This window comes from Trichechus manatus, unplaced genomic scaffold (genome assembly GCF_000243295.1).
Source record: "Trichechus manatus latirostris isolate Lorelei unplaced genomic scaffold, TriManLat1.0 scaffold00092, whole genome shotgun sequence".
Taxonomy (NCBI): Eukaryota; Metazoa; Chordata; class Mammalia; order Sirenia; family Trichechidae; genus Trichechus; species Trichechus manatus.
Genome location: NW_004444028.1, coordinates 663,633 through 691,158, shown reverse-complemented (window position 1 = coordinate 691,158; position 27,526 = coordinate 663,633). Strand labels below are relative to the sequence as shown.

The window sequence follows — 27,526 nt, the reverse complement described above, 5'->3', positions numbered from 1 at the left end:
AAAACTCTGATGTCTCTGTCAACATGCTCTAAGAAATGCCAAGCTTGAGACACCAGAGAAAGGCTGTGGGCTCATGTAAAATGCACCCATGTGAAAGGGGGGTGTTCTCCGTCTTCTCCCCATAGTGGCATTACATGTGCCCCCACATCTTAAGTAATCTCCTTCAGCATCTATCTACCCTTCTTTCCTCTTCAAGCCGAGGCATACAACCCCTTGGTTTGAGACTTGTAATCTTCCTCTTCTTTCATACCTCACCATTCTACTCCAAACTTTTCTTCTTCCTATACGTTCTCCCATTACCCTACACTCTCCCATTACTCTCTCTGGTTCTGAGTCTGGAGAAGTGTGGATCCTTTCTTGGGCCATTGCTAGATTACGATACGTTTTATTGACTCCATACCAGGGGAGAGGTCAGATTAAAATGAAGATATCGAGGCAGAGAAAGGTATGTTGTGTACTGAGTGTAATCCTAAACTTAACAATTGACACATCTTCGCGCACCTGATTACTCCCTATTTAGGTACCAATGGAGAAACATTAACTTGGTTATGTAGCATAAAAGTCACAACACAATAGTAGTACATTGAGAGTCCATTAATTCTGCATTGAAACCTCTTCGTCACCAAAACTCTTTTCCTACATCCCCTTTGTTTTGTTTAATTGCCCTTTTTCTGGCTATACTAATTGATCTCTGGAAATTCTACACTAAACAAAAGTCTTTTTCCTAAATTTGATGTTTTGGAATTACAAATATTTCTAATACTGTCAATCGATGATCCGGATCTAAAATCGGCTTGTTTTTAGAATTTCTTCATATGGAGGTGGGGGACCTAGAGCACCAAAACACGGAACAGGATGCAGTTCAGGGTTTTGAGTTTGAAGGTGAATTCCAATAGTTGGACTCCCAGCTGCTTCTGTCCCTGGAAAGAGAAAGATAAAGACTTGTAATCTTCCTAGTCAGCATAAAACAGAAGTGCATGAACTGCCTGATAAACTCTGGCATTTCTTGGATCACTGGAGCAACAGAAAATTATTTGTACCCTTGAGAAAAAAATTCACAACCGTCTTGCTCGCTGCAGTGATGGTTTAGTCATTTCTCGCATGAGCCGATTATATCGTCATTGACTAACCCGTCAAGAAGTATTTACAGTTTAGCAGCTGGAACTAGAAGGAATACTCTCTTTGCTAGATAAGAAGAAAGGATTCCTATAAACACTAGCAGCATTTTATCTAACGCTCCCATCATGGGAAATGCAAGTCTCACTAGGAACATTAAAATATTACTTTCTAAGATTTATTTTTTATATTTATACTTGCAAACTGCGACTGATACAATTAATTACTTAAACATCTCTCTGACTATAAAGAAGAGTAAAAATGCTCAGTTAAACTGTGAAGAGTTTACACTAAAGCATACACACACAATAAAGAGAAGGAATTGTGAAATTTAAAAAAAAAACGCTTTGCAATCAAATTTCTAAACCTCTAGATTTTGCATACTACAGTCCATTAAATATTAAAAACAAGCGTTTTTTTCCTCAAACTCGTCACCCTGAGAGGCCATCTGCTTAGTCCAATAGCTCAACAATTTTTGGAAAACTTCGATTAATATTTCCTTGAAAGTCTTTGTTGAGAGTCACATGGGAAGTTAATAGTAATATTTTATAACCATCTCTATTTATCCTTTCTGCCTCCCCCACCCCATTGATTTCACTCCACATGCTCTTCTCTGGCTTTTTACCTGCCTTTCAATGACCTTGACTGCTTCTTCCCAAAACATTAGCAGCAACCATAAATTCACCTTTAAAGAAGCGGTTGGCAACCTAGGCCCTTGAACTATACCCGAAGCTCTGACTGGTCTTGTAAATTCTATTTCACTGGCACACGGCCATGCTCATTCACATACATATTGTCTATGGTTGTTTTTCCACCCCAAGGACAGAGGTGAATAATCCTGACAAAGACCATATGGTTTGCAAAGACAGAACTACTTACCCCCTGACGCTGGCCCTTTACAGAAAAAAGTTTGCTGATCCCTGTTTTAAAGGCTTAAGATTTGACGCCACTGAGGAGATTCGAGAAAACGTGCCACAGATACCACGGGAATTCAAAGAGTGTTTACTCATGCAGTAGGCAATAGCTGCATCACTGGAATCTAGACGTCCATCACGCAAAGTGATTATTTTAAAGTGGATGATGTTAACTTAGAATCATGGATTTGTGTATATTTGTCTTACCTCACAGTTTCTCATGCTGTTATTATTAGTGGTCATTGAGTCAATTCAGACCCACGGCGACCCGCGTGTTACAGACTAGAACTGCTCCCTAGGGTTTTCTTGGCTGTCATCTTGACAGAAGCAGATTGCCAAGCTTTTTTTCTGGACTACCACTGGGTGGATTCAAACTACCAACCTTTAGGTTTTGAACCACCTAGGGACCTTACTCATAGCAAAGGATGATAACAAACGTTAATATAAAATGCGAAGGATAGAGTGGTATTTAGAATATCGGCCTCACCCTCCAGGCAAACACTTTTCTTAGAGAGTTATTTACTTAATAAAATAAATTAGTCCTTGGATATTACATAACATTTTTGTGCCTCAGTTTTCTCTTATGCAATTAAAAAAAAAAAAAAGGATAATATTAGTTTCTACCGCCACAAAAGCAAGGCTAAAAGAGTGTAAAGTGCTTAGAACAAGGCCTGGCACACAGGACTCATTAAAGGTTAATTATTATTATCCTCGGAGTCCCTGGGTGGTGCAAATGGTTAACTCAGCAGCTGCTAACTAAAAGGTTAGAGGTTCGAGTCCACCCAGAGATGCCGCGAAAGAAAGTCCTTGCAATCTATTTCGGAAAAATCAGCCACTGAAAACCCTGTGGTACACATTCTACTCTGACACATATGGAGTCTCCATGGGTGGCTAACTGGTGGTAGTGGTGGTGGTGGATTATTACTATTACTATCGCACACTGTATTATGGGAAATAAGCATGCATTTTCTTTTAGTTACAGTATTATTTTCCAATCTTTCCTATGTTAGCCGTTAAATCGTGATTTCATCTTTATCATAATTAAAGTTACAACAAGGAAATTATTAAACAAAAAATACTAAAGAGTTAGTCTTTGGTAGTTAGGAAGTTTAGGCTGATGTAAGTAAGTAAGCTAAGTTTGTGGGACTTGCTAAAACAGAGTTAGACTCGGTAAAGGGCCTCAGTCACTTCCTCCATTGTGAACACTTATACTGAATGCTGGACATTTTCTTGGTAAACTGCTCCTGGTACGTTCAATAGAAAGTCAATGGTAACTTAGTATCTCTGCTTGGAGGTGGTCGACCAGATTGACTGGACACTTTTATTATTTTACTGGCTCCAATTTATTTCTACTTCTGCCGTTATCGATTTTGTGCACCAGGCAACAGGAGCTTGACAATTGCTCTCTGTGCTAGGAAAGTTTTATGGTCCTCTTTTTGCTACAGACTTGGCCATTGCTTTCCAGCTTGTTGTGAAAACCACAAGGCATTAATTTGATAAACATAACTAAGCCAATGTGCTCAGAAATGTTTGTAAAATTGAACAGATATTCTAGTAATTTTCAATTTTTTCTAAAGCATTTTTACATAAAATATCATGTGCTCTGGGGAGACAGGCATTATTTTTTTTTCTTTTGAGAGTTTAAGAACCTCAGTAAAAATGCCAGAAAAACATCCTACAGTTTTGGCAGAGCCGTTGCTGAAGGTATTAGAGTTGATTGCTTAAGTTTGTAAAACCAATATACTCACCACCATGGTTTTGTAGCTAGAGTTCACATTTCCCATGTCATTAAGAATCACACTGTCTTAATCATCTAGTGCTGCTATAACAGAAATGCCACGAGCAGATGGCTTTAACAAAGAGAAGTTTATTCTCTCACAGTCCAGTAGGCTACAAGTCCAAATTCAGGGCATCAGCTCCAGGGGAAGGCTTTCTCTGTTGGCTCTGGAGGACGGTCTGTGTCATCAATCTTCTGTTGGTCTGGGAGCTTCTCTACGCAGGAACCTCAGGTCCAAAGGACACACTCCACTCCCAACACTGCTTTCTTGGTGGTATGAAGTTCCCATGTGTCTCTGCTCCCTTGTCTCTTTTATATTTCAAAAGAGATTGGCTTAAGACACTATCCCATCTTGTAGACCTCATCAGTGTAACTGCCACTAATCCATCTTATTAGATCATAGTGACTGAATTTTCAACACATAAGGAAATCCCATCAGATTACAAAATGTTACACAATTATACAACATTGGGAATCATGAGCCAGCCAAGTTGACAGATATTTTTGGGGGACACAATTCAATCCATGACACACACCAATGTACTTGGTTTATTTCACCATGGCCATCCCATGTCTTTCTTCTCTTTCCTTCTTTATCTCATTATGAGAGTGGCTAAGACTGTCTGAATTTGAGTCACAATTCTACCATTTGCTAACTGGATGGGCAAGGTGCTAAATCTCTAAGTGCCTTCATTCCTTCATCTTCAAAGTGTTAAGAATGATAGTGAAGCCCTCATAGAGTTGTAGTGAAGATTTAACGTGATTAGAGATGACAAGTGTTAGCACAGGGCATGGCATATGGTAAATGTTCCATACATGTGACCCATTGCTATTATCATGCACTTTCATGAAAGTATATGGATGAAACGCCCGTTTTTCCTAACCTAAAGTGAGTCACAGAATCTTTACACGAAGAACATAAAGCATAAGGAAGAGACATTTTAAATGAACACCAAGACAAAAGACAGAATCCCAGGAGAGGTGAGGGTACAGGCACAGTGCTTTTGTGGGTCTGCTCCCTTTATGCCTGTCTCCAGCTCTTCCTCACCCCTACCAGGTCAAAGCAGTCACATTAAATCATGGCTGGAAGACCAGTATTGCTATTTGCCCTGTAAGTGCCATGGTCTCCCTACTGAAAACACCGACTTTAGAGAAGTTCATGGATCCCAGGATCCGCCATCCAAGAACATGGATCCTACTAGAGGGTAAGGAAGACCCAGCAGCAATCTGAACACAGCAGCAGCAGAGAACTCTGAAACGGTGTGATCATTGGCTCAGGAGATGCTATTAGTTCCCAAGGACCTTTCCAAGACAGGAAATCCTATCAGATATTGCTATGGGTTGTGCTGGCCACTCCTTCTTTAAACATCTTTGATAAGGATTCCAAGCCAAGTGTTTCCTTTCTTTCTTCAGTATTTCTAACGAAGATAATTTGAAACCTAAGCCATGGAATACGGACATGAATTGCCTTTGAGGGATATTTTCTATTTTATATATTTTAACATCAATAACGTCGAGTCAACTCCAGTCTCTGATATTCAGCCAAAATTCTCTTGGCTCTCCTATGGGATACTGAGAGTCAAACCTCTGACCCACAGGACAGAGGAGCATGGCAATTTCAACTAACATATTCAGCAAATAGTGGTAATAAATTAAAATAAGTTTTAGAGAAACAAAGGTCTAGGAGGTACCCAAGGTTAATATATCAAGTCTAATCTCTCCATTAAAATGTTTTAAATGATCTATTCCCCACATTCTGTATTCAGGGGAGAACAACTTGTCTTCCTTTGTGTTTAAGGGGTGGCAGGGAGTCCAAAAACCCTATTTCATATTCTAATATATCAGCAGTGTCATTCCAATGAATTCTCATTTTCCTCTACCCCTTTTGAATAGTGGCTGAGACAAAGACTCACAAGTGCAGCCCCCTAACCTGCAATGTGAGCAGATCCCAATTCTGAAGTTTGTAGCCTATTAGTTGACCTACAGCAAAGAACCATTGTTGCTGTTATTGTTAGGTGCTGTCTAGTCGGCTCTGACTCATAGTATAATGGAACTAACCATTGCCCAGTCCTGCACCATCCTCACAATCATTACTATGTTTGAGCCCATTGTTGCAGCCACTGTGTCAAGCCATCTCATTGAGGGTCTTCCTCTTTTTAGATGACCCTCTGTTTTACCAGGAATGATGTCCTTCTCCAGGCGTTGGTCCTTCCTGATAACATGTCCAAAGTACATGAGATGAATTCTCCCCATCCTTGCTTCTAAGGAGCATTCTGGCTGTACTTCTTCCAAGACAGTATCTTAGACGGAAAGTTTCATAATGGATGATTTCTTGATAAGAACAATGCTTAACATGAACAAATAAGTTATCAAACATGGTATCCCCCAAATCAGTAAATGATTTTTTTTCTACGTAAGCTAAAGCTGGCAGTAACAAATCACTCCAAGACTTTCATTTCCTCCATGCCTTACCACCTTATCCAAACTAGAAAATGATGGGAGAGGGATGGTTTTGGGGTGGGGGTCATGAGCAGACATGATCAGGATGATATCAGTGTATCTGGGGAGAAAGGACATGAGCGTTGATTGCCCTCTGCCAATTCCAACTAGTTCAGACTCTGTATTGATATCAGAAAATCTGGAAGATGTGGTTCAATGTTCTTGCAGATAACTTAAGTGAGTGAGGCATAAAGTGCTTCCTAACTGAGACCATGAACACAGGGCAGGATAGACAAATGCCAAAAGCTCCAAGATGCTCGTCTGCACTTTAAACTCTACGAAACACTTGGAGTGACTAGCCCTATATGTGTCTTCTTTGTCCTTTTGTTGACCGAGCAAAGTGTTTACATTCTATCCCAATAGTCAATTATGAGTCAGTTACCCAAGAGACATTCTTTCTTCTAGCCTTGTCTTCTGAAATTTTTCACTTATACTCTCTCCTCAATGTATTCCTTTGCGTCTCCAATAAGGCCATCTCTTGTTCTAAATCTGATTTTCAGAGAATAGTTTTTCAATTTACCACAAAACCACAAGGGTTTCAAAGAGGAAGTCCAGACGTCCGCAGGCAACTCACCATAAACAGCGTCCAAGTCTCCAACAGAGAAAACGGCCACAGTCTGTCTCGGGGAAACAATTTGAGATCTTTTCAGCCAGCACTGGAGGCAGAAGAGCACAGTTCCACAGAGAAGAACCACCAGGAAAATCAGCAGCAGGAACCTGAGCCCAAAAGATGCACGGAAGGAGCTGGGTGAGGTGTGGCTCCAGGGAAAGTTAGGTGTTCCTGTTGCTTCCCTGATGGGGGGCAAAGACTCAGCTAGGCTGGCTGTGAGTAATCTGGGATGCTGAGTTGCTTAAGCATCTCTCTTCCCCACTATCCATACACACCCACTGGGGCCTTTGAATGTTGGAGGGTTTTTGAAGAGGCAGTTTCTTGATTTTCAAATTCATTAAATTTATTCATCCAGCCTTCCTTTGAGTCAGCCATCATCCATCCATTTAACTAATATTTAAGCAACTAAACAGCTTTTAGATGTAGGTGTTGATGATTCAAAGGTGGCTAAGACTGGGTCTCTGTCTTTGAGGAGCTAACCATCTAATTGAGGCAGCTTGTAACGTTTAGCTTAGAAAATACAAAAGTCAAGATACAGACGATTAAAACTGTCTTAAGATTTCTGAAGGACTACCTCATAAAAGTGGCAGCAGACTTTTTTTGAATGCCTTTTAAGGTCAGCACTAAATAAGAGTCATTTAGGGAGATTTCAGGAGAAAGAACAATTGCTTTACAGTTAGGTATCCATCTTTGGAATAAACTCTTATTCTGAAAAGTGAGTTCCCCGTCACAGGAAGCGTTTAAGTAAACACCGTTCGGCAAGCAATCTGAAGGAGATGCTTGGGTAGATATTGAATCACGTGACCCTTAAGATTTCGTTAAGTTGTATGATTTAACGCACTATTTCAAATTATTTAAGAAGAGGGCAGGACCATAATCTTACATATTTGTGTATACCATAAAATATTTTAAAAAAAACAAAGTATGGATGTTCTTACCAGATATACCAACCATTAGGGTGTTGACTGTTATAATTTGTGCACCTGGTGATACAGGAAGAAGAGTTAGTGCTAGACCTCTGGATGGCCAAAGCTTATTTCTTTTGGACCATGAAATTTGTGCATACGTTTACCCAGAACAATCGTCTACTCACTGCATGCCTCCTCAACGTAATTAAGCACAAGTTTACCAAATGCCTTCTCCTTTCAAGGTACTAAAAATACAGCTGTGACACTGGCAGACACATAAACAGATGATTATACTGTCAAAAGGTAACTTCTAGAGTTCCAAATACTGTTGTGTTAAGAAGGGCATGACTAACTTTTTAGGGCCACCTCGGTATCTGCGAAATCCCTGGGTGGTGCAAACAGTTAACTCACCTGGTTGCTTACAGAAGGGTTAGAGGCTCAAGTCTATTCAGAGGTGCCTTGGATGAAAGACCTGGTGATCTACTTCTGAAAAATCAGCCATGGAAAAACCTGTGGAGCACAGTTTTACTCTGACACATATGGGGTTACCAGGGAGCCAGAGCTGCCTTGAGAGCAACCGGTAATAGCATAGGTGTGGCTAAGAGCTTGGCTGCTAACCAAAAGGTCGACAGTTCGAATCCACCAGCCACTCCTTGGAAACCCTATGGAGCAGTTCTACTCTGTCCTATAGAGTCGCTGTGAGTCAGAACCGACTTGACAGCACATAACAACAACAACAGATAGTAGGCAGGTAACTATCCTGCCATTCTGTTTATTTAGGGATCCAGAGTCCTCTAAAACGCAATTTCTCCTGGGAAGGTTTACAGTGTCTGTTATACTTCAATATGTTGGTAGGTTTAGCAGGGTTGCAACCTGTTTAGACAAGTGGTGAGGAAAAAAATTAAGCAAGGAGGAAAATGAACGGGCCTGGCTACACATGGTCAAGACGCTCAAATCAACTGTGTGCCAAGAAACCTACTCTGGGTGTGAACAGTGGAAACCTGTTCATCACCACCTGATAAGCTTCCAAGACAGAGTTATACTTCAGCAAGTCTTCTTCTGCCATTATTAAAATAGCAGTCAGTACTTTTCAGCTTGAAAACATTCATAAATGTCAACCGATTTCTGGCTCACTGCCTTCCTGTGCCATGTTTACTATCATACTGGTTAGAAATGACTTTTTAACATAAGCAAATGTCAACTTAAAAACGTTACTCCAAACATTTCAGACCAAAGTCCATCACCCAGAGAACAAGCTTTTTGTTTCTTATTTTGTTTGACTGGTTTAGCATCGAAGATGTTTAGCCCAGTCACGGGTACAAAAGGCTGGGCAAAAAAATGACAACTGAAGTATGACTTTGAGTATCTCCCTAAAACAAATGACCGTCACTAAAAGATTTGAAAAATAATGAATGCGCAGCCCTACAGTGGAATATTTTCCAGTCTTCCAAAAGAATATAGATTTACGGATGATGTCGTTAAAACTATTGTTAAGTAAAATAATATCGAGAGCTCAGTCCCACTTTGTATATATTCTTTTACAGAATTACAACAATTTCACCAAAATAATCATTTTATAATTGTGCGTATAGTTATACGTACACATCGAATTATTAATAATGCTTACTTCTCTTGAGAATGATACTAAGAGGAACTTTCTTTTTTATATTTCTTTTGTAGTCATCAGACATTAAAATAATAAAATATTATAGTATTAAATATAAAAATCTTAGAAATGCAGTATCCCACCTCAGAGATGGACGTAGGGAAGTTCTCTTGGTGTCTTGACGCGATAGAAGAATGGAAGGCTCTTAATTTTGAATCTTGAAATCTAAGCTTACGGCCAGGAATGATTCCTCTTCCTCTATACATACAGGTTTATTTTTCCTCTTTCAATTTAAAAGCATCCCATATACTTTTTATATTTAAAGTCAATCCTAAATATCAACAACCCCGCTTTGTTTCTTAGTTCTAATTTCTGAGCCACTAAGTATTTTTTTTCCCAGCATTAGCAGTTATCCAGACTGACTGATTTATTTTTCTTTCGGATCCTGGGCACCCTCTGGTGGAAGTCCTGATATTCAGATAAATAACCAGGAGCATTAGCTGGAGAAATGCAAAGTGATCATGCAATGTCAGAATTGGCAGGCACCTCTGGGATCAGTTATTTCACCCTAGAATTTTCCACACTGGACAAGTGACATCCAAAGGGGGAAAGGAAGGAAGGAGGTCACTGGTTGGCCAAGAAACTTAAACTAGAATATGGCTCTTCTGCCTCAGTATGTTTCCTTTCCCATATTATTATTTCCATATTTCTCAAATTCAACTTTAAACAGAAACTTTTTGAAATCTGAAAAAAAAGCAATACCTAAATTGTAACAACATTTTAAGTACTCGTATTTAAGATGCAAGAGCTTAGTGTAGAAAAGGATAAATTTTTGAAGATCAGTTATTACTCAGAGATGTCTATAAGCTTGGTCAAATTGGGTATACCCATTGTCCTCAAGTCGATTCTGACTCATAGCAACCCTATAGCACAGAGCCCTGTTAGGGTTTCCAAGGCTGTAATCTTTAAGGACACAGACTGCCACATCTTTCTTCTGCAAATTGGGTATAATGACCGTCAAAAAGAAAAATTTCAAGGAGGCGTGAGAACTGACTATAATGTTAAGGAAGATCTTTCTAACAATCAGAGTTCTCTAGAAGTGGTTGTTAAGGAGGGCATTTTTCTATCCCTACCAGAACAACTTGTGGCGTAATGGTTAGGAGCTGCAGCTGCTAATCAAAAGGTTGGCAATTCGAATCCACCAGGTGTTCTTTGGAAACTCCATTGGGCAGCTCTACTCTGTCCTACAGGGTTGCTGTGAGTTGGAATTAACTGGAAGGCAAGCGTTTTTTTGTTTGTTTGTTTGTTTACCAGAACACCTGGTGCTCTACTTTATAGAGATGTTGTGGAGATGATCCATGCTCGATGTGGCTAGTTAGACTAGTTATCCTTCTCAGTACTAAGACTAATTCTAAACTCATTAATCTGATAAATTCAAGAAGAAATGCAGAGCTGCCCCAGTGCCTCATCTGCAGCAATCACGCAGCATTTCTTGTGCCAGGCGCTTTTCCAAACACTTCCCCTGTATTAACCCACTTTCCAGCGGACAACCTTGTAAGGCACGGTCACACTATTACAATTTCCATTTTACAGTTGAGGAAACTCAGTCATAGAGAGATTAAGTAACTTGTCAAAGGCAACATAGCTGCAAGTGGCAGAGGTAGGCTTTCTACCCAGACAGTCTGGCTGCGGCGTCCGTGCCTCACCACTGCTGTATTCCCACTGGGAGCAGTCACAGTCAGCTCCAGCCTTAGATTACTGTGTGGAGTACTGCCTGAAGGCATCCCATATCCTAGACTCCAGAATGCTTTAAAGAAATATGGAAAAACAAAGAAAGAAACGAGAGCCTGGAGAATATTAGACAAGAAGAAGAAGCCAAGAGTGAAGTTAGTTTGTAAACGGAATGTAGTAAATCCTATATAAATATAGTAGAATTGGAGTCCAGAATTGGCTTCAGCGTTCTAGCAGTTAATGAGTTGAGAGAAACAGTTGTTTATACAGTGTCCGCTAAAATTAACAAAAACAAACAGTAGTTACTCACCAGATACACTACTATTTTGGGGGTACAACACCAAACCCACTGCTGTCAACCCAATTCTGACTCCTAGCGACCCCGTAGGGGTTTCCAAGGCTGTAAATCTTTACGGAAGCAGACCGCCACATCTTTCTCCCACGAAGCTGCTGGTGGTTTCGAGCTGCCAACCTTTTGGTTAGCAGTCAATCGCTTTACCCACCGCACCACCAGGGCTCCTGTATTTCTGGTATAGAGACTATAGAATTTCCCGTTTGGGGCCTCGTAAAGAGGACGCTGTTAACAGTGAGGACAATGTTCTTCACATTACTCTTAGAATAAATGCCATAACAAATTTCATAGGTCTGGTTCTGTTTCTGTTGTTGTTGTTCTGTTCATTCCTCAACATAGGCCAAAGTGCCATTCCGTTACAATAATTTGGGGGAGGAGCTGAGGCACCAAATTATTCTACCCAGAGACTTGTAGCCTGACGAATTAAGCTGGGAGAAAACTGTATCGCATCCAGAAGCATAAATGGACTGTTAATCCCTCAGGTATATAATTTCATTTAAACATGGGGCTGCTGGGCTGAGGAGTTAGACAGTCGCCTGTCTAAACACAAATTCTGCCTCTTACTTGCTATATGATCTTGAACAAAATACTTAACTTCCCTGAGCCAGGTAAGGCGGTAGCATAACATTGGGAAATCTATTAATGCAATTATATTGGGCAAGATTCTTTCTATAGTATGGACATATTTGTGTTGTGAAAATCACCGTATTTATCTACATATGTATACATCCATATACTTGGTTATTTCTGGGGAAAAGAATGGATTGGAGATGCAATTAAGGGAGGTTCGTCACGTTTTATTTCACACCCTAAATTACTTATAATATTTAAATATTCTACAAAGACAGTGTAAAAATGCATTGTTCACACTAAAAATGTTGTAAAAAGGTAAAAAGTATTGATTGGATTAGTACAAAAATAGTCTGGTGTTTGAAAATAAATGTAAATAGAGTTAATAATAGGTTAGTTAGTAGTTTTTGTTTTTTTTTAAATAGAATATGTATATGTAATTGTCTTTGCACAATGCTTGGAGCAGAGAGATTGAGTGATAAAGTCGTTTTCTTTCTGCCTGATCAGAGATTGCTGTCACCTGCAGGCCTGCGTCTGGGCAACCCTTTATTCCAGTTCATGGATTTTTTTTCCCCTCTTATTCTCCCTTGCATTCTAACCCAAATCTCCTTTTGCCCTGTCCGTTTTGTATGTGGGCATTGGACAAGTCGCTGTTCTTTTCCGTTCCGTCACTTCTAAAGGAGGTTTGGAGTAGACGTTCTCTATGGAACCCTCCAGCTGCAATCTACCGTGCTACTCTAGGTACTAGTCTGGTAAAGAATAAATACGCTTTCTTATCCAGGTAACATTTTTTTTTATGGTGATGTAGGTGAAAGTTGACAGAGTAAATTCGTTTCTCATTAAACAGTTAATACATATATTGTTTTGTGGCATTGGTTGCCAACCCCATGATGTGTCAACACTCTCCCCTTCTCCACCCTGGATTCCCTGTTTCCATTCGTCCAGTTTTCCTGTCCCTTCCTGCCTTCTCGTCTTTGCTTTTGGCATGCCCATTAGTCTCTTATACATGATTGAACGATGAGGCACGTCCCTCCTGGGAGTAGCGACTGCGGTCCAGGTAACATATTTTAGCACAGATCAAAGAAGTCTTTCTAAACTGAAAATCTCTTGAATAAATATAGGTAGAGAAAGATAATTTTGTTTGAGGTTCTTTTCACTTCTTTCAGAAAACAGCCTGCCTTCTATTATAGATGTCATCCCACTAAGACCCTCCTGCAAGTGGCAAAAATTTTAAGATTTTTTGCTCTACCTTCATACATTCACTTTCTTTTTAACCACCTTCCCCCCAGTCTCAGCCACTCTATTGGTGTCTCTGTCTTTATTTTCTGTTAATTTGTATCTTATTTGAAATAGTTTCTTGTTTTCACCCAAAAGCAATGATATTAAATAATGACAAATATAGCAGACATTTCGGTGCAAAATAATGCGGCCAAAAAAAGATCCTACCTAAGTATCAGTATCAGTCCTCTGTTAATTTGTTAACTGCCTCTTTCTGGGTCTTAATTCCTCACCTGAAAAAGAGACCAGGAGTCTCAGTGGCTCTAAATTCAGCCTACACACCTCCTCAATATCATATTCTCCTACTATAACATGTTGATTAGAGAGTTGGATTCAACGTTCCAAATCCTTTCCAATTATTATTATGATTATTTTAATTCTATTATTTTGGGCCAAAGGCAGAGGATGAGGAGGTAAGATGAGGGCCATGATGTCCAGAGTCAGGTAAGCATACAAACTCTCCAAAACTCCGTTACGTCACAAATACCAGAAGATAGAGCAAAACAAACAAACCAAAAAACAGGTCCAAAATTCATGCAAAGAAACAGCAATAGAGAGGCATGCAAAAGCCAAAAGGGTGGCACAGAATTCACAAGCAGATTATCCACAATGAAATGATCCATCCAATACAAGGGAGTGATTCCAGGGCCAAGCAAAGCATCCCCCTTCACACGGCCTCTTACTCTGCAGCCTGTGCCCAGAGACCCTGGCATGGAGTGGCAGGCGATGAGAATTGGAAACAGCTGGCTGGCGGTGAGGGCTGTACCAGGAGAAGACAGTCCTTGGCAGAGGTGTTTTCTGACACTTGCCCTAAGTCACAGTACATTCCCGTTGTCATTAATCATCATCAGCCTTATTAATGGCACTTTTTCCCCGCCTCCTGAATAGAATCCTCAGAGCCATGAAGTCTACAGCACAAGAAGAATGAGAAAATTGAGTGAACGATTCACATACATCATATCCACAGTGCTTTGCTTGAAATGCACACATAATACAGGTTAGAGTTTTTTGTTAGTTTGCCCGTATTTGAATGATCCTGAAAACAGCCCCCCATTGTCACCATGACTTACAGGTGTGCATGCAGCAGTAGATGACTTCATGATTCTTTAATGAGCTGAAAGTACCCTTGAAACCCAGAGGGAGGGAAATGCAGTGAGCAGAAATCACTGGAAATCACTAAGCCCCTTATTTATTTAACAAAGCTGATCATAATGAAAATGCTTCTTTTCTGTTTTTAGAAAAATGGATCCATTTGCATTTTTAAACTACTTATTTTTAATTCTTTTCCCTGTGTGATTACCATGATCATTTGAAGCTCATTTGAAGCTTCTCATGTGATTGAGTCATTTTTATTTTTTTGAATTTTTAAAATGCTAAATAAAAAAAATGGAGTCTCCTGCTTATTTACTTACATTTCATGTTCTTCACATAGTAGGTCCGAGAGCACCAGCTGAAACACAAGTTTAGAACAATGCAGTCCAAACACCAGTCTAACCCTTTCATATAAACAGTGCCTAGAGACAATGTGGGTTTCTCTCATTTCGTTTGTTTTTGTAATTAAAAGCTCTGGAGCCGAGTATATTGTTGGTGCACAGAATTTTAATCGAAAAGAATCTCTGGGTAGATTTTCAAGCTCAGCAGTGACAGGAGACATATAATGTGCACCAGATTCCTATCCTACCTACCCCTCGAGATGGATTTGAAAACCCTTCTGTTTTTTTTATAGGCAGATTTTGCTTGCTCTAAAGGTCTTTGGTGAATTTTTTTTCTTTTTGGTTTTCACATTTTTAGCTCATCTAGAGGAAAGAGATTCATTATTTGTGGGTGTTATTTTCATGCAGAGGAACTAGATTCCCTGCTTGGGAACAGAAGTCAATTCTATTAGCGTTAATGAGTATTAAATACACCCACAAAAGGATGACTTTAACCAGCTTCAACGCTAAGGTCGACTTAAGATCATGTGGCAAGCCTGTTGAGATTCAAATTCCTCTTTTTATCAAAGAAGAGGAAGAAAGTAATAATTTTTATTGCTCTGTTTTAAAGGACCCAAACCATAACATTCTAACACAGTTTTCCTAGTTCGCTGTGTTGGGCTTATAAGTTATAATTCACACCAACAATCACAGAGGAAATACAGTATTCTTTGTTGGAGATTCTGTGTCTGCATTTGTGTTTGTGTGTCTCACCTTGAACTAGGACTTCTTCCTTGTACAATGAGAAGAATCTTCCAGTGTCATTTCTATGTAACTCTAAAAACTGGGCTGATAAAGTCAATGAAGTATTTGTGTGTGTGGTTAAGAGCTAGGCTGCTAACCAAAAAAAGGTCGGCAGTTCAAATCCACCAGCTGCTCTTTGGGAACACTATGGGGGTTTTCTACTCTGTCTTACAGGGTCGCTATCAGTTGGAATTGACTCGATGATAAGGGGTTTGATTTTTGGTTTTATTACACACAAATACAAGTAAGAAGTTCTAAAATTTAAGATGATTTGGAAACCTTGTGTGAGTTCTTGCTCTCTCTCTTTTTTTTTTTTTTTGTGTAATTTGAAACACATCTTTTTCAACACCTTGTATTTACTCCACAAAGTGTATCTGCGCAAAGGGATTTGTGGAGCTGCGGACGGAGCCATGAATTGGCCATCAGAGAGCACGGTAATGAACAATTTATAAGCACAGAAAATGAGTTGCATTCTCTTTTGCTAGGATGTTGCAAAAAAGATTTGCATACTAACTGAGAGGAAAATGAACATTCAAATTTTGTCCATAAAGATAGTTTATTTATGAGTCTATGAAATCATCTGGGATCCTGCTTAACATAAATAAAGGCAGCATTTCCCTTTCCAGTCACTCCAGAGTCTTCTCCGAATGCTGTAACCCAGCAAGGAGCACACAGGATTTACACGATTACCATCACTGCCAATGCATTAGCTGTCAGACGTCAGGTTATTATGAAGTAGAGAGTACCATCTTACTGTATTGCAGACCTAAGTCTTTCAGATACATTGCATTCAAGTAACATGGATAGAGTCCCTGGGTGGTGCAAATGGTGAAGTACTTGACTACTAGCTGAAAGGCTGGAGGCTCGAACCCACCCAGAGATGCCTTGGAAGAAAGGACTGGCAATCTGCTTCCGAAAGTTCACAGCCTTGAAATCCTGTGGAGCGGTTCTACTCTGCACACATGGGGTCACGACTGACTCATTGGCAACCAACAACGACAACAACATGGATAAGAGATACAGGTATTAGTCAGAAGGGGATGTGGGGCAGAGGAATTGAAATAAACCCTAAGATGGTTCTGTCCATGTCGGTCAGCACTGAAAAACTGTCAAACATACCACATATAGTTGTGGGCACCAGTAAACATGCCTTAAATTAATCCCGCCGTAGCATTTTGTTCTGTGTCAATAAGCACTTCTGATATTAAAAAAATTCACAGCATAGCAAGTTAAGCAAAGGTTAAATTTGCATTACATTACTTCAATAGCAATGGAACTAAATAAAGAAGAAATAAACAAGACTACTGTCATGGAGCAGTTGATTTCCTGTATCTCTGACCAATGAACATAAAAAGTCCTGAGATGCAGGCAACAATTTCTCATAGGAAATATTTTCAATGTACGAGTCGTTAAGTAACCCAGAGAATAATCCATAACAAATCAGGTCCTTGGAGTATTACCAAAAACCTTTTCCCAGAAAGAGAGGTGGTTACCTGGAATAGTGGCAAACACAAGGTTCCCGCTTTTGAGATCACTGATGTGAGACAGAAAGGTCTGGGTCCCGACATACTTAAAGGATAACGACCGCTTTGTTGTCTGTGTTTATCTCTCTCCTTCTCAAAACCCGTTAGCTTCTCTGTAAGTTATGCTCCAGACCAGGGCGTGCATTAATGATGGATCCCTGTGACTAGTAAACTGCATGCTGGGAGAAGGAATGTTAGGTGCACGCTCTCAGGTACCCAGAGTTCAAGGAATTTAAGTTTAAGGTCGGAACCTTGGTACTGTTTGTCAAGCTCTTAAAAGCAGGGGTTATAAATGGTGATCTGAAAACCAGCTGGCTGGTTAAATAACTCATTACATTCAAGTGCATGCTTTATTCCAGGGTATTTCTGTTTTTGGAGCGCGTGCGCGCACGCGCATGTGTGTGTGTGTGTGTGTGTGTGTGTGTGTGTGTGTGTGTGTGTATGTTTTATATAATCTGGTAGTTAGAACATTTATTCAGATTGGTTCCCTTTGTGGGTCCTCTTTGCTTTTCTTTTTCTACACATCACTACAAAGGCCAGGTCAAATCCAACCTTATGCATAAAGCTTTCCCTATCTCATAAGGATGGCATCCAACTTTTAAACAGGGCATATGTCAATGCTTATTTTAACGAGAGAACAACTACACCACCAACAATGAGAAAGTTCCCAAGGCTAACCAGGGAAATTCTGAAAAAGAACGAGGAAGAGGCACTGAACTACTGCATACTGAGACTTCCATAAAGCTACAGGAATTTACAAAAATTTATATGATGAGTATAAACAGAAAGACGCACGGAAAAGAATAGAGAGTTCAGAAATAGACCCAAATAAATACGAAGATTTATTTGAACTGCCATTTAAAACCACTGAGGAAAAGATGGATATCATTCAGGAAATGATGAAGAACTGAGTGGTCTGTAAAACATGGTTTTTAAGAGATTTAACTTCATTTATAATTAATTTACAATTCTAATTGAATTGGCAAATTAAAAAATTGATAATACAGTGGAGTTGGATAGATGTGGGGAAACAAATCCTCTCTTATATGGTTGGGAAAACTGTCCACCCCTTTTGGAAGACAATTAGGCAATATCTATCCACCTAAAAATGAATATACCTGTTGCAGTTCTCCTTGCAAGAATATATCCTACAGATACTGCCACACATGGCACAAATGATTATATGCAACGAGGTTCACTGAAGCTTTGTTGGTAACAGCAAAATATTAGAAACAACAAATGTCCTTCAAAAATATAACTGGTTAAATATATAATATCCATAATATTTATATCTATTCAACGGAATAAGCAGCTTTTTAAAATGGGGTGTGGGTGCAGATCACAGATGCTGACTTGGAAAAGCCCCTAAGAGTTATCATTTAGTAAAAGGAATAAATTGTAGAACATCATACTACTTTTTCTGCAAAAAATATGGCGGTATGGCTAAAGTATGTTCTATATATGTATGCATATATATATATATATGTTCTATATATCTATGCATATATATACTTACATACTCATAAGCTATATCTGCATGAAACTGTCGACCACGGTCATCTGTGTAAATGGGAAATGGGAGACAGAGAACAAGAGTGGGAGGGAAACATTTTTCACTATATAGTTTCTTGCATATTTGATTTTTGTTAACATTGCGAACATGCCATCTAATCATTTAACACAGACATATATTTTTAAGAGCCGTTTCGAAGCCAGTCATCTAGAAATCAGAGCAAGCATATTGTAGTTCAAGCTCCAGTGTAGTTCACCAAATCCAATCCAAATGATAATGTATGAACCTATTTATCAGCATTTACACGGATTGCACTAGAAACAAGCCAACGTGTGCGTTACCTAAAATACAGCTCTGAACTGGCCATTAAAGCATGTGGATTAGTTGAGCTGCATCCAGATGGGCTAAGCAGGCTGTGTGGTGGCCACGGTCTGTTTGTTATGCAGCGCTAGACACAGCCATGAATTTCAAAGCAGAGGAAGGGCTTGGTGCCAATGCCAATAGGAGATCAGTAAACCAAGCTTACAGTATTATTTGTCCCTAAGACACCCTCCATTTTGAGTGTCTCTAAAGCCTGCAATTAAGTAGAATGAAAATAGGCTTTTCACTGGTGAACTTCTTTATTAGGCGGTCAGAAGCCTGACTTCCGTCAGTGGAGTCTGTGATCTTAAGAATTGCTGGGAAAGGAAGGGAGGCCAGATGAAGAGGAGAGAGATGGGATGGAAACAAGGGCACTGTGTTTGGTTTAGCTTTCAAAACTGGAACAATGGCCAACCAGATACATGGATTAAATAAATATTGTGAAAAAAAATATGCGGTCCTGCAGCAGGTGGCTGAGAGGAGCGTGGCAGCCGATTGGAGGTGGTTACTATATATTCCGGATAATACTACCAACACCACTGCTGTATTTGGTGCTAAAATAAAGATTCAGATTCATCACCATCTCTCTCTTCCTGGGTTGCCTTCTACCTCTTTACTTCTCCGACTTGTCCACACCACTCCCAAAGGCCAGCTTGTTAGATTCCGCCTAAGACAGTAGTTTCCCTGGTATGATCCTTTCCCAACAACATGGCAGCTGGATTGGTCTTAGAAGAGGAAGTCTGACTACGAATGTCCTTTTACCTGCATCATTGAAAATAATTGATTTTGAGACACTTGTAGCTTCACATGTAGTTATAAGGAGACATCCTGTATACCCTTCACTCAGTTTCTCCCAATACCAGCATCTTGTCAAAACTATCATACAATATCTCAACCAGGAATTAACATGGATACAGTCCACTGTCTGCATAATTTTTTTAAATTTATGTTTTATCATTTCAATTTGCAATTAATCCCAATAATGTTGTGCAACTACACGCTTATGTGCATGGACATTACAGGGAATTCCAGCTGAAGATGTTGCTGTTGTTAGGTGCCGTCGAGTTGATTCCAACTCATAGCAACCGTGTGTACAACAGAATGAAAACACTGCCTGGTCCTACGCCATCCTCACAACCACTGCTATGTTTAAGCCCATTGTTGCAGCCACTATGTCAATCCATCTTATTTAGAGTCTCCCCCTTTTACACTGACCCTCTACTTTACTAAGCATAATGTCCTTCTCCAGGGACTGGTCCCTCCTGACAGTGTGTCCAAAATACATGAGAAGAAGTCTCGACATCCTCCCTTCCAAGGAGCATTCTGGCTGTTCTTTTTCCAAGACAGATTTGTTTGTTCTTCTGGCAGTCAATGATATACTCAATATTCTTCACCAACACTATAATTCAAAATCATCAATTCTTCCTCAATCTTCCTTATTCATGGTTCAGCTTTCACAAGCATATGAGATGATTGAAAATACCATGGCTTGGGTCAGGCACACCTTAGTCCTCAAAGTGACATCTTTGCTTTTTAACGCTTTATAGAAGTCTTTGGCAGATGATTTGCCCAATGCAATGTATCCTTTGATTTCTTGACAGCTGCTTCCATGGGCATTGATTGTGGATCCAGGTAAAACGAAATCTTTTACAACTTCAGTATTTTTCCATTGATCAGGTTGTTGCTATTGGTGTTGTGAGGATTTTTGTCTCCTTTACGTTGAGGTACAATCCATACTGAAGGCCGTAGTGTTTCATCTTCATCAATAAGTGCTTCTAGTCCTCTTCATTTTCAGTAATCAAGGTTGTGTCATCTACAAATGGCAGGTTGTTAACGAGTCTTCCTCCAATCCTGATGCCCCATTCTTCTTCATACAGTCCAGCTTCTCAGATTATTTGCTCATCATACAGATTAAATAAGTACAGTGAAAAGATATAACCCTGACGCACACCTTTCCTGCTTTTTAGCCATGCAGTATCCCCTTGTTCTGTTCTGCCTCTTGGTCTATGTACAGGTTCCACATGAGCACAATCAGGTGTTCTGGAATTCTCTTTCTTCACAATGTTATCCATAATTTGTTATGATCCACACAGTCAAATGCCTTTGCATAGTCACTAAAACACAGGAATATATCTTTCCGGTATGGTATTCTCTGCTATCAGCCATGATCCCTCTGACATCAGCAATGATATTCCTTATTCCACATCCTCTTCTGAATCTGGCTTGAAGTTCTGGCAGTTCCCTGTCAGTATACACCTGCAGCCATTTCTTAATTATCTTCAGCAAATTTTACTTGTATGTGATATTAATGATATTGTTAGATGATTTCCAAATTCTGTTGGATCACCTTTCTTTGGAATGGGCACATATATGGATCTCTTCCATTCAGTTGGCCAGGTAGCTCTTTTCCAAACTTCTTGGCATAGACGAGTGAGTGCTTCCAGCATTGTATCTGTTTGTTGAAACATCTCAATAGATATTCTGCCAATTCCTGGAGCCTTGTTTTTCACCAGTGCCTTCGGTACAGGTTGGACTTCTTCCTTCAATACCATTGGCTCTTGATCGTATGCTACCTCCTGAAATGGGTGAATGTTGACCAGTTCTTTCTGGTACAATGACTCCGTATTTCTTCCATCTTCTTTTGATGCTTCTGGAGTCATTCAACATTTTGCCCACAGAATCCTTCAATATTGCAACTAGAAGCTTGAATTTTTTCTTCAGTTCTTTCAGCTTGAGAATGCGAAGTGTGGTAGAAGCTGAAGATAGACGACTAGTATTCAAAACAATATGATCTCTTATGTTGCTAAGGTTCTATGGACTTTCTATGTTTAAATATAAAGGTGGAAGGAGAAAAAGTCTTGAAAATATATTAAGAAGAAAGAGAACATGTGATATGATCATATAAGAGAATGTGCTCACAATATAAGCGGAGTGCATGGATGGTGGACCCTGTAATTCTCATTTTTGTAACAATAGAATAGGTACATATATATTCAACTGTAGAAGTATTGGTCATTTACCCAACCCTTCTCCTATGCTAGGAGGATTAAGTTCTGCAGGACAGGATGGAGATGAAGGGATATGAAAACTATCCTCTGCATTCTTAGCCTGGCAGAAGTCAAATTCCCAGAAGCTCTGAAGTCATATTAATATTTGTCCTAAAAGGTCATGGCACACAGCTGTTCAAAAGGACATAAGGACCAAAATTCAAGGGATTAAGAAAGAATAAATAGAAGGTACGAATAGAAGTGAGCAAAGCATAAAGAAATGTCCAAAGAACCAGCAAGGAGGCATTGGCCACTTTCTTTACGGAAATGAAAGGAGCGGGGTAAGGTTCTAGGAATAAGAAGACCTAGGTTGAAGTCACAGCTTTGCCATTAACCATCAGTGTGTCAATGAAGCAGTTATTTATTTTCTCTACAAACTTTATTTTTTACAAAACAATGATAGTAATACTAACTTATTTCCCTCCAATGATTTTTTTCAAATATCAAATTGAAAATACAGAAATATAGACAATGCATAAATATAAGGAACTAATTTCTGGAGGAAAACAAAAAAATCAAAGATCAGTTCAGAAGCCCATGGAACTATGGGAGCAGGAGTTATATAAGGAGGATCTTAAATGAGGCAACATGTTGTCTTGGCCTCCTGTATCTTCATTTGCTTCCTCTCGCCAGGAGAGCAAAAATTGGTTGCATTGCTAAACCCACAGTCAATTTTCTTTCTTCATCTTACTCAACTCAGTCAGCACCATTGGACACAGTTAATCACTTCTTCCTAACATTAAACACTTTCACCTGGGTTCCAGAACAGTGTATTTCCTGATTTTTCTCGCACCTCACTGACTGCTTCTCTCCATCTCCTTTGTTGAATCTCACTTACCCCCCGAGAACGGGTATAGTATGGGTACCCTAGGGCTCAGTGTTCAGATCGCTTTCTTTTCTATATGCAGTCACCCTTTTGGGAATCTCATCCAGTATCATGGATCTGTTGCTGTTGTTAGGTGCCGTCCAGTCGGCTCTGACCTTACGTATAACAGAATGAAACGTTTCAGGTCCTGCACCATCCTCACAGTCATTGCTATGCTTGAGCCCATTGATGGTGGTCATAGATTATCATCCATAAACTGACAAATTCCGAATTTATATCTCCAGCCCAGACCTTTTCCCTGAACTCATATGCTCAATTGCCAACTGCGTATCACCATTTCAAAGTCTACTAGACTTTTGCTAATAAACATGCCCCAAACCTAGACTCCCCATTTCCCCTCTAACCTTCTATTCCTGCAGCTCTTTCCCATATCAGTAAATGAACACTTTGCCCTTTCGGTTGGTCAGGTCTAAAAGGCTTGTGAACGTTTGGGAGTTCTTTTTCATATACCACATCCAATCTATAAGCAAATCCTGTACTACCTTGAGAGTCTCTACTTTCAAATTATGTACAGACTCCTACCACTTTTCACTACCTCTACCACTAGCTTTGCACCTGAATTAATTGCCAGCCACCATCTACCACCTGAATTGTTGCAATAGCTTCCTAACAGACTTCCCTGTTTTTACACTTGCCTGCCCACAATCTACTCTCAAAATGGCAGTCAGAGTGATTCTTTTAAACATGTCAGGTCCTGTCACTCCTCCACACAAAACCCTTCCAGTGGTTTCCCATTACCCCATAACGGAAATCCTTGCAAGAACTTGGAGTCTCTGGATGGTTCAAATGGTTAACTCGCTCCGCTGCTGATTGAAAGTCTGGAGATTCAAGTTCACCCAGAAGTGCCTCAGAAGAAAATCCTGGTGATCTACTTTTGATAAATCAGCCATTGAAAACCGTATGGAGCACACTTACTGTGACACACATAGGGTTGTCTTGAGTCAGAATCAACTCAACGGCAACTGGTTTACTAGCTGCAATGACTCACAAAGCCTCACAGAGTTCGTTCCCTCTTCACTTTCTGGCCTCATACCCTACAGGTCTCCTCTTGGCTTGCTCAGCTCCAGTTACACTGACACCCTTGTTTTTCTTGAACTTCCCGGGGATTCTCCTGCCTCAGGACCATTGCACTTGCTCTTCTCTCTGAAATACTCCTCCCTAATTTATCCATATGTTTTGTTCCCTTACATTCTTGAGCTCTTTGCTCAAATGCCACATTTGCAGTGCGGCTTTCTCTGACCACTGTATTTAACATTGTAACAACATCTTCCCCAGCCAGCACTCTCTGCCCTCTTTCTGTAATCTATATTTTCCAAAGAATTTTGGAAAATGACTATCTGTCATACTACATGTTGCTGTTGTTGTTAGGTGCTGTCTAGTTTGTTCCAACTCATAGCGACCGTCTGTACAACAGAAGGAAACACTGCTGTGCCCTGTGCTTTCTTCACAATCATTGTTATGCTTGAGCCCATTGTTACAACCACTGTGTCAATCCATCTTGTTTAGCGTCTTCCTCTTTTTCACCAACCATCTAATTTACCAAACATATGTCCTTCTCTAGGGACTGGTCCCTCCTGATAACATGTCCAAAGTATGTGAGACAAAGTCTCGCCATCCTCACTCCTAAGGAGCATTCTGGCTGTACTTCTTCCAAGAGAGATTTGTTTCTTCTTCTGGCAGCCCATGGTGTATTTAATATTCTTCGCCAACATCATAATTCAAAGGCGTCAATTCTTCTTCAGTCTTCCTTTTTCATTGTCCAGCCTTTGCATGCGTATGAGGCCACTGAAAACACCATGCCTTGGGTCAGGAGCACCTTGTCCTTAAAGTGACATCTTTGCTTTTTAACACTACATATATGACCTTAATTTATTGTTTTTCTCCCTCCTTTGGATGTAAATGTCATGAGGAAAATGGAATTTTGTCTGTTTTATTCACCATTGTAGCTCCAGTACTTAAAATAGTGCCTTGCACATACGAAGCACTCTGTACATATTTGTTGAATGAATCCATTGATTAAGTAATGAGTGAACGAGCTAACTTAGAGACTGCCTAAAGAGTATCACAAATAGCTGGCTAATGGCAGAGTGAGTTGCTTGGAGAAGCAGGGTACAAACATTCCTGTACAATGAAGGCATCTTCCAGATGGTGTGAGAGGGAGAAAAATAAACACAAATCTTTGGTCAACTTTGCTGGAATTTTACTGAATAAGCGAATAACATGTGAATGTAAGAAACAGTCAAAAAGAAAACTTTTAAAAAGTGGAGGGAAGATGGGAATAAGCATTGCTACAAAAACACAGTAGTTTGATAATCTGAGGCAGTTTGTAGAGATAACTGTCTGTATGGCTTTTTGAGGGGAAAAACTTGACATTGGTTTGTTCTACATTCATTACTAGATTGTACCAGCAACTAAGAGGCCATGTCTGAACTGAACCATTAAATGTAGTCCTTTGCAGATTGAACACAAATTATGTCACTCTGAAAAGTGCTTTGACATAACTTGGAGTTAAACATTTGCTATAAGTGCCACAGTTTATGGTAATAATTGACAAACCACGTAAGGTTAGATGTGAGTAAGAGGAGGAGTTGTTTTATTAACTGGCAACATTATTGAATTCCTTCAAAATTGAAAATTCTGCTTGTGTTTCAATAACCATTGGATAAACATTGCGGTTGCTAAATAGCCGAGTTTATTGCTCTGTTAAGTATAGCGAGACGTGACTTCTCGGTTCATTTCACAGATTTCAGTAGAATATTTTCTCTTGTCAAATATTAAAAGTTTAAGGCCCTAACTTCTAAAATGTCTTTTATAAAACATCACTTAAACATTTGTAAACCTTTGTGAAGGAACAAGGGATAACTATTCTTAATTTTCCTTTTGTATTTCCACATTTCTTCCCCCCTTCCATTTTCTGTTTTGTCTCTTTTTTCACAGGAAGATGAAGATTAGAGTCAGCTTTTCTTTAAAAAGAAGAATTAAAGGAAATACTTTTGAACTGGTTTATTGTTTTAAGTCCAGAAGAGGTAATGGAAGAATCCAGAATTGATCAGTTTTACTAAGTGTTGCCATTACAGCTGATAAAGGGCAAATGTGACTTGTTAAGTCCATCTTCCAGTATGGAAATTGACTCCATTATTTGGTTGAGGAGAGAATACAAGTTCCAGGAAGCTTGATTTTATTTCCATTCCCTGCACTGACCAAAATATGAGAGTAAGTCAAAAAGTATCGCTACTAGGGTTCCAGTTCATACATGCACGGGTTTATTCCAAGGAAAATGTGTTTAAACATGTCTCTGTGATCAGTGGGTGGCTGTAGACAAGTTCTCTCAGTAATACACTTGTCTTAGTCTGGTTAGGGTGCCTTCAGAAAAAGGATACTTTTTGTGTCATGGAAGAAGACGATTTTGAGGTCAGGGCTAATATCGAATTTTTAACAAAACTCAAGTGGACATCTTCCTAAATCACTGAAGATTTACAACAAGTTTATGGGAATGTTGCCCCACATAAACCAACAGATTTTAGATGGCACAAGCATTTTAAGGAAGGTTGGGAAGACCTCCAGGATGAGTGGAAGAGGAAAGACCGCTCAGAAGGTTATGGCGACTGTTTTTTTGGGATTCCAAGAGGATAATCTTGATAACTTTTCTCGAAGGACACAGGACAATCACAGGGGCTTTTTATGAAGAAGTTTTAAGAAAATTGAAAACTGCATTTGGTGAGAAAGAGGCCAGGAAAGTTGTGCCAAGGAATTTGTTTCCATCACGACGATACACCTGCTGATTCTTCAAGGGTAGCAAGGGCTGCTGCAAGAATTTCATTGGGAAACCTTACTCCATCCACCCTACACCCCTGAACTTGCCCCTTTAGACTTCTTTTTATTCCCAAAACTCAAAGAACATTTTAAAGGAATATGATATGAGTCCCCTGAGGATGCCAAATAGGCCATTTTGAAGTGGCATAAATTGAAGAGCACAGAATTCTTCCAAGAAAGGCTAGAGAGATGGAAACATCACCTTCAGAAGTATATAGATTCAGATGGAGGATATGTCAAGAAACAATAGCTTCACATTTTGGTATTTTTGTTTAATAAAGGTTTCTATGATTTTGTAGCAATGCTTTTTGACTTACCCTAGTAGTTTTAACTGTCTGATTCAAGCAAATCATAGTAACTATAGCTACCATTTACTAAGTCTCTGTCACTGTGCTAAGCAATTTATAGTGTTAATTAATTTAGGTCTTATTATGATTGATTTTCATGTAAAATCATTCCATTTCACAGATGGTAAATGTTAGGCTTAAGGAGACTATGTAATTTTCCAAAGTTCACATTTCCAGCAAGTAATGGAGATGAAATTAGCGGCAAAATTGTCTGTGGCTGCCAGCAGTGTGCGTACTGAACGCTGTTCCTCTTTCTTTAACATCAATTTATTGAGTTCTAGACATGAGATACAGAGGCATCATTTTGTTATTCAAGAAGAGCCTTGATGGTCAATGGAATGAGATTTGCTTTCATGACTTTTGTTGGTACCCACTGTGTGCCAGATGCTGGAGATACGAGATGAAGTCTCAAGTCTATCCCTCAAGTCTAAAACAAGGCAGGCTGAAATAGGTTTTCCTT

The 27,526-nt window shown here is 39.6% G+C and overlaps 1 protein-coding gene across 1 annotated transcript; it reads right to left on the bottom strand.

Annotated features, from left to right (window-relative positions):
* Nucleotides 1-783: 783 nt before the first annotated feature.
* On the bottom strand, nucleotides 784-14,901 carry TMEM207 (transmembrane protein 207). Its single transcript, XM_004382327.1, has 4 exons — nucleotides 14,774-14,901; nucleotides 7,855-7,899; nucleotides 6,881-7,023; nucleotides 784-920 (listed from the first exon to the last, which is right to left on the bottom strand). The coding sequence occupies exons 1-4, from the start codon at nucleotides 14,899-14,901 to the stop codon at nucleotides 784-786; spliced, it is 453 nt and encodes a 150-aa protein (XP_004382384.1).
* Nucleotides 14,902-27,526: the final 12,625 nt, after the last annotated feature.

Coding starts and splice junctions, on each gene's coding strand:
- TMEM207 (XM_004382327.1), bottom strand. CDS start 14,901: ATGAGAGAAACCCACATTGTCTCTAGGCACTGTTTATATGAAAGGGTT. Junction 7,024..7,854: donor CCTAATGGTTGGTATATCTG/GTAAGAACATCC, acceptor TTTTGGGCTCAG/GTTCCTGCTGCTGATTTTCC. Junction 921..6,880: donor AGACTTGGACGCTGTTTATG/GTGAGTTGCCTG, acceptor TTCTCTTTCCAG/GGACAGAAGCAGCTGGGAGT.